We start from the raw sequence: 13,911 nt of genomic DNA, 5'->3' as shown, positions 1-13,911 counted from the left end.
AATCTAGTACCCGATGTCTATCACCCCAAATGTTTAAGCAAATCCAACAATAAAAAGGACATACTAAATCTGTATTTTTATATTTGTATATTATGTCCTATAGCTAAATTTAGGCTAATATTAGTTGGAAATAAAAGTGAAAAGAAAAATAAAGGACAAAAAAATAGAGGAAGAAAATGGGTAGAGGAGGGAGAAAAGAAATGAGAATAAAGTTTTATCCTTACTGCTTCTGAAGCCAATTCTTTTACTGTTGGAGAATTTGATATGGTCAGAAGACAGGTTTAGGGCTATAAATGATGAGATCAAGTTTTTAACCAGTACTATCCCTCTAGATACATATGTCTTCTCATAGAATGAGACAAGTCCCATCATTTCTGCTCCTTCATCCATTTTGAGCCTATAGCTGGAAGATCTAATGCCATGAATATTCATAGCAAGATAAAACAGGCCTTTTAATTAATTACATACGAGTTGCTTATTGGATAATAAGGCTACCTAAATCTTTTTTTAAAAAATTGTAATTGGCTCACAATGTTACATTGGTTTCAGGTGTACAACATAGTCTATATGTCATACTAAGTCAGATTCAACAAGTCTATATGTTATACTAAGCTCACCACAAGTGTAACTAACATTTGTCACCATACCATGCTATTACATTATCGTTGACTATATTCCTTATGGTGTATCTTTTATCCCCAGGATTTTTTCATGTCATAATTGGAAGCCTGCATCTCCCACTTCCCTTTACTCATTTGCCCATTCCCCTACTCCCCTCCCCTCTGGCAAACAATAGTTTGTTCTCTATAGGTCTATTTCTTCTTTTATTTATTTATTCATTTGTTTTTAGATTCCACCTATAAGTAAAATCATATGTTACTTATTTCACTTGGCATTATACCCTCTAGGTCCAACCATGTTGTCACAAATGCAAGAACTCATTCTTTTTAATGGCTGAGTAATATGATTATATATATATATATATATACACACACACACACTATTTTCCTGATCTATTCATCAGTTGATGGACACATGAGTTGCTTCCATATCTTAGGTATCGTAAGTAATGCTGCCATAAGTATAGGGGTACATATATCCTTTCAAATTAGTGTTTTCATCTTTTTGGGCAAATATCGAGTAGTGAAATTACTGGATCATATGGTATTTCTATTTTTAATTTTTTGAGGAACTTCCACAATGTTTTCCACAGTAGCTACACCAATTTACATTCCCATGAACAATATTGCACAAGGGTTCCCTTTTTTCCACATTCTCATCAACACTTGTTATTTCTTATCTTTTCACCTGTTAATTTTCATATAGCAACTATTCTCTCCTATTTTGTATCTTACAAAAGGCTTAAACAGCACTCCATTTGAGGTGTGTCCTGCTTCCCTTGTTCCTCATTTGAAATCATATTATTTTGTTACAGTGTATGAGTTTCTGACAGTGTGAGCATATGTAATATCAGAAGAGAGTCTGGAATCCTTATTGATTACTTTTAGAGCCTTACGAATGCACATATTCTAGAGCAGGTAAAAGAAAACTGTCTGGAAGTATCACAGCCTAGGGGAATACAGAGATGAGGAGAGACATTACAGACATTGCAATGCATAGAGAGACATGCAGATGTCAATGGAAGAGGCATTTTATAGTGGGCTACATGGGAAAATGCTAGAAAGATTTTTAAAAATGTTTCAAATCTAAATTATTTTTATATATTTCTTTGTTATATAAACTGAAATATTATTTTAAAAAACCTTGGCCAAGCTTCTAAATAACTGCATTACTTTGTCAGTCTCTGTTCACTAGGATAAATCATTTTGGGCTGCTTTAAAAGGGAAAATCTTTTTAGCTATTTTGTTTTAGCTTATGAATTCACAGGAGAGAAGTAATTCTTACAGCAAATCTTCAAAGATTCACTATAAGAAAAACAATTCTTTTCATCACACTTAATATTAAATATAACAGAACTGCAGGCAGAATAATACATTTTAACATTAAAATAAAATGAAGCACAACTTCTTTAGTCTGATTACTTCAGCATATGAAAACACTAAAGGCTCAAAAATAAATAATAATTAGTTAAAACTTGAAATGAGCAAAAAAATATGTGGAGAATTTATAGATAGATTTTCCTGTCATTTATATTACAGTGTTATCTCTGTCTTCAGATAAGCAAAAGAAATAGTCATATAAAAGAAGTTGTGAAAAATACAAGGCATAAGAACTTTGTTGTGATGGGTTTTGCAAGGTGAACAAGATCCTAATTCTTATTTATTCACATCAGAAACTGGACATTCTTTTATTCAATAAAGTATTCATTGAGCACCTGCTATGTACTTGACACTGTTTAAGCCCCTTGGCTTATAGCAGTGACACAGGGCAGTGGATAAAGTAAAGGAGGAAAGGAAGTTTGGAAGTGGCAACAAGTAGTGGCTTTGTGGTTTTACATGTGGGAATCAGAGAGGACCTCACTGAAAAGGTGGCAGTAAGCCATAGTCCTTTAGGACATGTGGGATTGAGCCATGAGCCTGGGGAAGGGCATTCCAGATAAAGTGAGTAACAGGTACAAATGTTTGTGATATTTAAGGAGCAAGAAGGAAGTTACTGAAGCTGGAGTGGAGTGATTGAGGGAGTCTGTGAAGATGGGGTTGGAGAGGTCACGGAGGCCAGGTTGGCAGGGCTTCATAGATCATTAATAAGTACTATGGCTTTCATTGTAAGTGATGTAAGGCCTCGCTCTCTGAAGGATATGAGAGAAGAATGACAAGATCTGACTTTTACTCTCAAAGGAATATTCTGACTCCTAGGTTAGGAAGAGATTAGAAAGAAATATAAGCAGAAGCAGGCAGATGTGTTAAGAAATTATGGCACTGATTCAGGTGGGGGATGATGGTGGCTTGAACCATTTATGGTAGTTGTGGTAGCAGTGAAGGTGCAAAGTTGTGGGATTCTGGATTTATTGTGAAAGCAGGGCTGACAGAATTTGCTGATAAATTGGTTGTAGTTTGTGAGAGATGTCAGAATGGTTCTAAGGACTTAAGTTGAGTAAATTGTAGGATAAAGGTGCTGTTTCCTGACATGAGAAAGATTGCAAAGGAAGCAGGTTTAGGAGGCAATAATCAGAAGTTTGATTTGGTGTAGCTTAGGTTGTGGTGCCTATTCAATTTCTACTAGAGTTGTTGAGTAATCGGTTACATACATGCCTCTGGATTTTAGGGAGAATTCCAAGCTGGAGTTATAAATATGGAAGAGAAAGACACGTAAGTGAAATTTCAAGCCACAGGGCTGGAAATAGAAGAGACAAGAGGTGTAGGAATGAATTCCAGGGCAATGCTAAGAGATTAGGGAGAAGAGAAGAACTGGCATTTAGACTGAGAAGTTAGACTGCAAGGAGTATTACTTCATTATTAATAACATTCTTTCAGAGGACATTGGCAATGTATAGGCTCTTGTGGCCCTAGATGGTTTTTTACCTTTGGTAGGATTTATCTGGTCATTTGCCATTTACCCTTCACTTGATCTAAATCTTGTATTTTTGCTCTTACTCACTTTCCCTCCTCCCTTTATGCTGCATCACTTTTGTTTTGAATATTCTTATTGTCAGCACAACTTCATCTTGCTATAAAATGCATTTTTGAAAACTGTCAAAAGTAATTTGGGGATTTATCTGGTGAATAAAATGGGTGATCAAATTGGTTAATACTGCTTTTGATCAAATATTAGGCATGACTATTGAGTAATATCACCAAGTTTACTGTGTGGTTTATATGCCAGATTGAAAAGCAATGCCAACAAGCGTGTTCTAAAACATTCTGAGCTATGACACTACTGGAATAAATACATAATTTTCAAGAGGACTATTTTCAACTAATAATCATATACAAATATAAGTTCTGTTAACTTGTTTGACATCATTTCTTAACATTCTTTTACTTTATTACATATATTTATACAGATTATTAAAGTCTATGAATATGTAGACAGCCATAAATAATATCTCATTGAGTCTTCATTTTCCAGACTAAGAATTTCTTAACAACTCCTATTCTCATTTAAGATGATAATCTTATCAAAAGCAACTAAAATAATTACTTTAGTTAGTAAAAGTTTTACAAAACACATCTAATAATATTTGTCCAGATATTACAAAAATTGTTGATTATGAGCACCATAGATCTATAAACAAGCATTCTTGGCTATCTGGCTAATACTAAGTTTGTAAAGGATGTATCCCCTGCAAATTATGCCAACTATTTGTCTACTGAACAGATATTGATTAAATTCTAGTATGTTCCAGATGCACGTCACAATGAAAAGAGTTTGCTTTTTTAAGTCTTTCCAAGCACATCATGAGAGACATATGTGTGTAAGGAATGGAGCCAAAATAGGGCTACTGACTTTCTATAGAGCAGTATCCTGGGAGTTTTGCCAAATGGAGGATCTGTTTTGAGTAGACTAGAGGAAGACTGGACAAGTGGCAAAGCTTAGAGTTACCCCTCTTGGTTTATGCACCCAGACCTGGACCATTAATCAATTACACTGTGATGCAGAAACCACCTTCTCGGGATCCCTGGGTGGCGCAGCGGTTTGGTGCCTGCCTTTGGCCCAGGGCGCGATCCTGGAGACCCAGGATCGAATCCCACGTCGGGCTCCCGGTGCATGGAGCCTGCTTCTCCCTCTGCCTATGTCTCTGCCTCTCTCTCTCTCTGTGACTATCATAAATAAATAAATAAAAATTAAAAAAAAAAAGAAAAAATAAACCTCCTTCTCTTACTTAATGACAATGCTCCAATTGCTCTCTGTGCCTCTGACTTGACCCATCTTCAGAGACAAATGAGGTATAATGGAAGAGCTTTCAGTTTTCTTTAGAGGCTAACTACCATTGTTGTCCTAGGTTCTGGGATACAAAGATAGGGTTCCTGCCCTCAAAAAAATTATTATTTTGTGGGGGAAAGATATATCTTTGAGTAATTACATCAAAACATAACTGTTTTGGTGGTATAAACTCAAGGTACTCCATGGGTATCTAGGAGGAAAGCCTAAGAGTTCCTGGCTTCACAGAGAAAGTGCTGGCACTTTTCAGAGATGATTTAATGTTCCACTAAGCTCAGTAGGATGAGATAGATGTAAATTCTTGGGACCTAACTTTTTCCCTTTGGATCTCAATATTCCAGTTAGTCCTGCATTTTCAAACCTTTTTCACTAGATTTGGCCTGATGCTTCATTGTGAATAAAGTCTAATTTTCATTCTAGGACTTTGCTTGTAAAACATTTTATAGTCTTTACCCCAGAGATTACAGTCATACTGAGGCAGAACATTGTAATTGGCCTACTGTTCCTCACTTAAACTTGGTGGCTGGCCCCATTTCTCTCACTAATGTTGACATTAATTGCTGGAAGGAGGGAAGTGATTTCTAAATGTAGGCTTACATGTTTCTTATTAGAAATAATAAACTTACAATGTTTTTCATGTGTTTCACTAGTATGGTCAGCTTCGCATCCTCATGTGATATCACTAACTGCACCTTAGGCATCTTGTCAGGAAACTTCTCACCTGCTAAAGCAATAGAATTTTGGTGGGTTAAATTGAAAGTGGTTCATCACAGTATAAATTAAACATTTAAAGACTAAAATGGAGTCAATGAATAATATGCAAAAGAAACATTCTTCAGGGATGCCTGGGTGGCTCAGGGGTTGAATGTCTACCTTTGGCTCAGGGCATGAACCCCGGAACCTGGGATAGAGTCCTGCATCGGGCTTCTTGCAGGGAGACTGATTCTCCCTTTGCTTTTCCTTTTGCTTGTGTCTCTGCCTCTCTCTCTCTGTGTCTCTCATGAATAAATTAAATGTTAAAAAAAAAAAGAAACATTCTTCAAATCACGCAGAAAACATAATATTCTTTAGGAAACTGAATTGGTTAAAGATGAGATTTGAGTCTAATCATCCTGAACCAACTCTTTCTCCTCATATTTTGTGTTTCTGATTGATTTTGTGTTTGTTTTGATTGATTTTTTTCCCAATTATTTAAGCTTGAAAACTTAGTGCCATTTCTGGCTCTAATTTTCTCAACCTTCAGTACCATTAAGCTTAAGTATTAGCATGAAGTGCTGGCTTTAAAAGTCAGTGAGCCTGGGGTTCAGGTCCCAGAACTATACTTAAGATTGTGTTATGTGTGTATAATTAACTTATGACTAAGATAATTGGCTTCTTTAAAATGGAGATGATAGTTACCTACTGCAGGGTATAGTTGAGATGATCAACTAATAAATTCAACAGTTTTCACAATGTAACCTCTCAGTTCATGTTTGCAATTAGTAATGTCTTCTCCATATATTTGCATTCATCTCTTCCTATCTATTTCCACAGCTCCTAGTTCAGACTCATATGAATCTCTTGTCTGAACTACTAGAACATTCTCTTCCCCTCTCCTAGAACCCCAACCCATTTATACACAATTACCAATATATTGCTCCTACAGCAACTTCTATAAAATTATTCTTTTGATCAAAGTACTGTTCATGGCTTTCCAGTACCTATGAAAAAAATCAGAATTTCTCAGATTTATATTGTTGCTCTTTTTTTTAAAGATTTTTAAACTTATTCATGAGAGACACACACACAGAGAGAGAGGGGCAGAGAGAGAAGCAGGCTCCATACAGGGAGCCCAATGTAGGACTTGATCCTGGGCCCTCCGGATCACACCCTGACCCAAAGGCAGATGCTCAAACGCTGAGCCACCCAGGTGTCCCAGTATATTGTTGCTTCTTATTGAATCTTTCTGTTTTTTTTTTTATTTCCCACTGTTATTATTCCATGCTGTAGTCTGTATGTTCAGTTCTACAAACATGCTCTGCTATTTCCTTCCAGTCATTGTTCATATTAGTCTCTTTATTTGAAATGACCTCTTTTACCATTTTTCCTATTGAACCTTTATCTTTCTAGAGGCCTAATTAAGATGCAAAATAGTTTCTGTGGTCACCTCCCTTTGAACTCCCCTAGCACAGCCCTTATCACTTAATAGTTGTATCAAAATTACTATCTGATGTGCCTCAATTTGTTTAGTGGATTATAATCTCCCTCAAGGCTTACTTTTTGCACTATATACCCAAGGAATATATAAATCAGTGCTTGCTCCATAATGTCAAACTAAACATCTATTTAATAATAAGAGTAGTCTTATTTTTTCTCAAGTTATATCATTCCATTATTGGAATGAAGGCTTTAGTTTTTAATTAAAATTTTTTGTTTTATACAGATTAAGCATAATTTGTAGTTTTTCTGATATTTCCATTGGCTATCTCTGGTTGTATATTCTCTGAGGGAAATTAGAAATTTATTAATAACAGGAATTTGGCAATGTTCTACTATGGGCTCATTGTGGTCCACATTGTTTTCTGAGAGTAAGTTTCAGCTCTCCAATTCTCTCCAACTTTTGATAAGAAAACCTGACTGGTATGTTTCCTTTTCCAAAGATTTTTACATGTTTGTCATAGTAGTTTACACATTACCTGTAGGTAATATTTACTAATGTTCTTGTTAATGTGGATTATTGACATTGTGATAATTACAATTGGCATTGTTTCTTATAATTGAAATGGTAATTACATAAAAATAATAATAATATTCTTCCTTAAAATATTTTTATTTGATTACAATGACTGAGAGATATTGTTGAGTTAGAGATACTATGAGATAATTTACCTCAGATAGTACTGAGGTAAATTGAATTCATAGTAAAAAAAAAATGTAATTGGATTTTGGTATGAGAATGGTAAAAATGCTGATGACTTTTTGATGCACAACGAACATTATTTTTTAATTAAAGAGTGAAAAGATTACTACATAGAAACTCAATGTATTTAATCAGAGGAGTTTTAATTCAAAAGTAAGAAATTAGCATAAGTTTATGATTGAGTGTCTAAATAGTAACTATAACTGTTAAACTAACCAAAGTGATATTCTACTCTGAAACTCTAGTGACAGATTAGTAAGCCAGTATCTGTCAATATAGGCAGAGCTCCGAACTCAGGGAAAATTCAGGCCTCCAGGAAGTTTTAGTAGTCAATGCGGTAATCGTAGAGGTACTTAGTATTTCTAAAACTTTTACTGCATGCGTAACATTGGGTTAAGAGCTTTATAACTCAATCCTCATAGCAAATCTATAAAGTTTTTGTTACTTCTGTTTTACACATGAGGAGCCAAAGGCATTTGGTTAAAGGTCATGCAGATAATAAACCATGCAGGGTTAAATGATCTCTAAAGTCTGTGTTCTTAAACACCATGCTGTAAAGAGGCAAAGAAGGGGCAATAATCTAAGGGAAAGAGTTTAAATGAATCCAAAAAGGGAGAATTTTGAGAATCGTTTCATATGGACAGGAAGATGCTAGAATATTTTGATTTTCTGCTTCAAGTTAGTCTGGAGAATCTGATTATGTTTAATCCAACCATTTATAATAACCTTAAGAGCTGTTGAAATATTAGTGATCCAAGGATGATTGTGTTGAAATGTTTGAATGCATGACACTATAGCAGCTAATACAGCACTTATGCACAATGTGTCCATGAATGTTAAAAAAAGTAGCATTTCCAAATATTTTTTCAGATGATAATATATTCATATAACTAAAAAATAAAAATTTATTTAAAAAATATACAGTAATACCTATTCATTCCTAATACCTATCCATTCCTAAAACCTATGCACCCAGTTCCTCTACCATTTATCCCTCCAGGGGAACACATTCTTCCATAGCTTCTCCATATAAGCAAATATGAATAAGTACTTTTATTGCCCCCTCCCACTATTTCACAAAAGAAACAGCATATTTACTATTCTGCACAAACATCTTGGAGAAATTTCTATAATATACAAGGTTTCTTTATTTTTTAAAAAATACACTCGTATATTATTCCATTATGTGAAATGCCATAATTTATTTAACCACTTCTCCACTGATGGGTATATGGGTTGTTTCTAATATTTTTCAGCTGTTACAAATCATGCTGTAATAAACAGTTTTGTATGCATATCATTTTTGTACCTGTGCACAAATATTATAGGATAAATTTCCAGCAGCAGAATTGCTGGTGGAAGGGTATTAGCATTTGTAATTTTGATTAATGTTGCCAAATCACCTTTCATGAAGGTTGTACCAATTTGCATTACCATCATCAGTGTAGAGTGCTGGCTGATTTGTAACCAAGCTTATTAATTAAATTTTTGAATTTTTGCCAATCTGATGAGTTAAAAATGGTATCAGTGTAATTTTAATTTGCATTTTTATTATGAGTGAGTTTGCGGATCCTTTCTTCTGCTGAAGAGCCTTTGTATTTTTGTGTGCCTATTGTCTTTTAAATTCTTTACACAATATTCTATTTGGTTGTTGGTCTTTTTCTTATCAATCTCTAGGAGTTGGTTATATATTTGATGACCACTGTTTGTGATAAATTGCAAATATCTCAACCATTCTGTAATTTATCTTTGAATTTTTAAAAACTCTGTTATAGTTTTTTTATATACAGCAAAATTATTATGGCTTCTGGATTTTTAGTCATAACTATACTAGCTCATCCTCAGACTATAAAGGATTTTTTCCTGTTTTCTTTGTCAAATATATGACTTTGTTATTTACATTTAAAGTCTTTCGTCCATTTGGTATTATACTGGCACATGGTGTGAAATATGCTCTCTCAGCACTATTGACTGAATTTTCTCTTAGTGGTCTGGCCACATATTAAATCCCTGACTATATTTGACTCTATTTATGGACATTCTACTATGTTCTATTTATTCTTTTTTTGGGGGCCAACGCCACAGTATTTCAATTATTTAGGGCTCTGTAATATGTTTTATATATATGGTAGGGCTAATCTTACTTCATGCTTTTGTTAAAATTTCCTGGCCTTTGTCTATTTTTATGAACTGTAGAATTAACTTATCTATTTAAAAATAAATCCATTAATATTTTTAAAAACTATATTCAAAGTTAAATCAGAAATATCTGACATTTTTATGATGTAGAATCTTCCTTTATGAGAGCATACTATGTCTTTCCATTTGTTCAAGGCATTTTTGAAATTCCTCAATAATGTTTTGAAGTTTTCTTTTTTTTTAATTTTTATTTATTTCATGATAGTCACACACACATAGAGAGAGAGAGAGGCAGAGACATAGGCAGAGGGAGAAGCCCTACGTGGGATTCGATCCGGGGTCTCCAGAATCGCGCCCTGGGCCAAAGGCAGGCGCCAAACCGCTGCGCCACCCAGGGATCCCTGAAATTTTCTTCATTTGATCTTGCACACTTCTATTAAATTTATTCCTAGGTATTTTTTTTCCCTGCTATTCCAAATAGGATCTTTCTTCTATCTTTCTTTTACTCTTATTCTTTTATCTACATTCTATTGCGTATATTTATATGCAATAGATAGCTTTGTATCAATTTGGTACCTTCTACCTTTATTAGATCTTCATAATTTGTGATAGATTCTTAAATTGATTCTTATTTCTCCAGGCATGTAATGGTATTACTGGTAGACATTGTTCATCAGGTCTTCTAAAGTTTGTTTCTAATTTTTTTAAAGTTTCATACAGTCGTTTCATAAATATTTATTGACCTTTTATGGACAAGGCACTGCTCTAAGCCCTTAGAACAGATTAGACAAAATTCCTTTCTTGGCATTTCTATGGTTTCGGGGGAGATACAAAAAAGCAAAACACATAATAAATATGTAAAATTTATGATAACTGAATATGATACATGATCAGAATAAAAACCCAGAACATGACAAGACACTGGAAACTAGCAGAATAAGGGTCAGTTTGCAATTTTAAATGCGACCATCAGGGGATTTCTCATGGAGAAGGTAAATTCTGAGCGAAGACCTGAAGGAGGTTAAAAGAGTGAGTAATCTGTTGGTAATTGTGATGATCATGGGCATAGTGTCTTATTTTATACTTCAGTGGAAATGTTTTTCCACTGTTATCCTGTCATACCTGATGTGGGCTTTGGATAGCCAAGACAGATACATTTTCTCATTTTGAAGCACTTATTTTTATTTCAGTGCTTTTTCAAGAAAGTTTACTGAAATTTATCAAGTGTCTTTTCAGGGTCTGCAGAGACAACCATATCATTTAAAGATGATAACATGTATATTGTATATTACCAATATATAACCATTTTGCATTTCTGGTCCCGGTGAATTAGATATCTGTAGTGTGCTCATGGATTGTTTTGGCAAATATTTTATTTATAATTTTCCATTGATACTCAGAAGTGAGATTAGGTTGAGATTCCTTTTTTGCTATTCTTGTAATCCTTACAGCTACTGGCATAAATACTTATTTGGTTCATAAAAATAATATAGAAAAATTTCCTTACTTTGCTCTGGAATTGTTTAAATAACAGTGGAATTATCTACTTTTTAAGAGTTTTGTAGAATCCCTCTGGAAATCATCTGAACTTGGTGGTGTTCTGAACGTTGCTTTGGAAGTTTTTTCTTTTCTATCAAACTTAATCTTTTCTAGGGTAAGTAAATTGGGTTTTCCTGGAACACTATTTCAGACAGATTTACAAATTTAGTTTTGTAGACTTAAAGTAGTCTCTACTATTTTCAGTTTCATCTTTTTCTATGGTTACTTCTTGATTCTCTTTTTGTATTGATTTCATTCATATATATATATTATAAATACTATATATTTCTTGTATTTGCATCTGCCCTTATTCTTTTGATTAGTTTAACTACTGCATTCTTTATTGTTTACTTTTAGCTTCCAGATTTATTTATTCTATTTTCTGTGTTCTAAGTCATTAATCTCTCCTCGAATCTTTTTCTCTTTCTTTCTTCTTTCTTTCTTTCTTTTCTTTCTTTCTTTCTCTCTTTTTTGTATGCCTTTGGTTTGTTTTATAGTCTTATTCCAATTATTCCAATTTTTGAGAATTGCTTTATCTTCTCTGATGGTATAGCTATTCTTTAGAAATTTTGCAGTTTTGTTTTTTAAGTCCTTTTGGCCCAAGGGTTGTTCAAGAGAGCTGCTGTTTTTAAATTAAATCTCTAAATAAGAATCTTTCAGCTTTCTTAATTTTAAAAATTAATTTCTCACTTTATTTTCTCATGATTAGAAAATGTGTCTGTAGTATTTCTACTTTTTAGGATTAAGTGAAATTATCTTTGTGACCTAATATATAACCCATTTTCATGATAAAGAGTTTGATATATCAAATTAATAAATTTTGTCGTCTTATTAATTTTACTATTTAATTTTCTATGTATCTACTTAATTTTTTCACTCTTTCATAAATCAAAAGAAGTGAATTAGAATATCCAATTCCAGTCTGTTGTGTATTTTTCCTTAAATGTTCCATAATTTCTGCTTTATATATGTTGCTGTCATATAATTGAGATATATATATAACCTATATATATACAACATATATATATATATAACACACACATATATATATGCTTATATCTTTATTGAGAATTGTACTTATTATAAAGTTGCATTCTTGTTTAATTCAATGTTTCTTGGCCTATATGCCACCTTTTCTTTATTAAGACCGTGACTTCTGGTTTCCATGTCTTTGCATTTGCCTAATATACCTGTGCTTGGAGTTTAATTTTCAATTCCTTTTTTTAAAGATTTTATTTATTTATTTGAGAGAGAGAGAGAGAGCGAGAGGGAGAGAGAGAGAAAACAATCAGGGAAGAGCAGAGGGAGAGGGAGAAGCAGACTGAGCAGGGAGCCCTATGTGGGACTTGATCCTAGGACCCCTGGAATCATGACTTAAGCAGAAGGCAGATGCTTTAACAAACTGAGCCACTCAGGTGCCCCTAATTTTCAATTTTTAAAAATCATTTTGTCGGGATCCCTGGGTGGCGCAGCGGTTTAGCGCCTGCCTTTGGCCCAGGGCGCGATCCTGGAGACCCGGGATCGAATCCCACATCGGGCTCCCGGTGCATGGAGCCTGCTTCTCCCTCTGCCTGTGTCTCTGCCTTGCCTCTCTCTATCTCTGCGACTATCATAAATAAATAAAAAGTAAAAAAAAAAAAAAAATCATTTTGTCTTAGGTGTGTTTATACATAAAGTATAGAGTTATGATTTTTACTTTTCTCCAATCAGAATTTTTGTCTTTATGTATGAGTTAAGTCCAGTTATACTTATCAATACAATAGATTCATTTCTCTTTGTTTTTATTGTTTTATGTTATTAAAGAAACACAACATTTTTGTTTTTATGATTTTTAAAGAAAGTCTTTGGCTAAGGAATTTGTTTTTATTTTTATGTACTTGTGATACTTAGAAAAAGCTTTTACTTTTGTTCTAGTGGTTACTTTTATTTAATATTCTTAGACTTTTATTTTTTTGACAATATTTGTTTCCTGATAGAGAGATAAAATTAATAAATGCATAATCTTTTGCACTCTGCTTTCATCTACCATTCAATTATATTCAATGTTGTGATCTTAGTATTTCTCTAACACTAATATTACATGTTAAGTTTTTTATTGCCTGACTTGTTAGATTTTAGCAATATCCTTTGACACCCAGCTATTAGAAATGAAGTCATTAGAGAAAGTCTTCTAACTCTCATCTTCTTTTCATCTTTTTTTTGCCCACATCAGCCACAAGTAAAAGCCTAAAATAATTTTCTAATTGCAAGCATATTATATGATATAACATAGTAAAATGCACAATATTTTAAAGCTTTCAATTTTCAGAAATAATATAAGTATTTATTTCTAAGTATTTACTTCCCTTTCTGTCCTTCCATATAATTACAATTTACATTGAAAACCTGGGTAACATACTTCAACCAACCTACAGATAATTAATCTGGGCTCTGCTAGAGCAAGTAGTATAACATTAACTAGAGAGACTCTGCCATGGAGGCTCTGGCTTCAA

The 13,911-nt window shown here is 33.6% G+C and overlaps 1 protein-coding gene across 7 annotated transcripts in view; it reads right to left on the bottom strand.

Moving 5' to 3' along the window:
• Nucleotides 1-13,911, bottom strand: part of PIK3C2G (phosphatidylinositol-4-phosphate 3-kinase catalytic subunit type 2 gamma) — a 355,918-nt gene that overhangs the window by 24,318 nt on the left and 317,689 nt on the right. For 5 of the 7 annotated variants that reach the window (XR_008663575.1, XM_055318866.1, XM_055318867.1 and 2 more), the window contains one exon: nucleotides 5,469-5,566. Coding sequence is in view for 6 of the 7 variants with exons in the window: in XM_055318866.1 (XP_055174841.1) it covers nucleotides 5,469-5,566 (98 nt within the window). In the remaining variant the exon portion in view is untranslated. The remainder of the gene's footprint in view (nucleotides 1-5,468; nucleotides 5,567-13,911) is intronic. The other 2 variants (XM_055318868.1, XM_055318870.1) reach the window with 1 other exon arrangement.

The sequence above is a fragment of the Nyctereutes procyonoides genome, unplaced genomic scaffold, assembly GCF_905146905.1.
Source record: "Nyctereutes procyonoides isolate TBG_1078 unplaced genomic scaffold, NYPRO_anot_genome, whole genome shotgun sequence".
NCBI classification, from domain to species: domain Eukaryota; kingdom Metazoa; phylum Chordata; class Mammalia; order Carnivora; family Canidae; genus Nyctereutes; species Nyctereutes procyonoides.
Note: the sequence above shows the minus strand (reverse complement) of the source record. Positions and strands in the feature narration are given on the sequence as shown.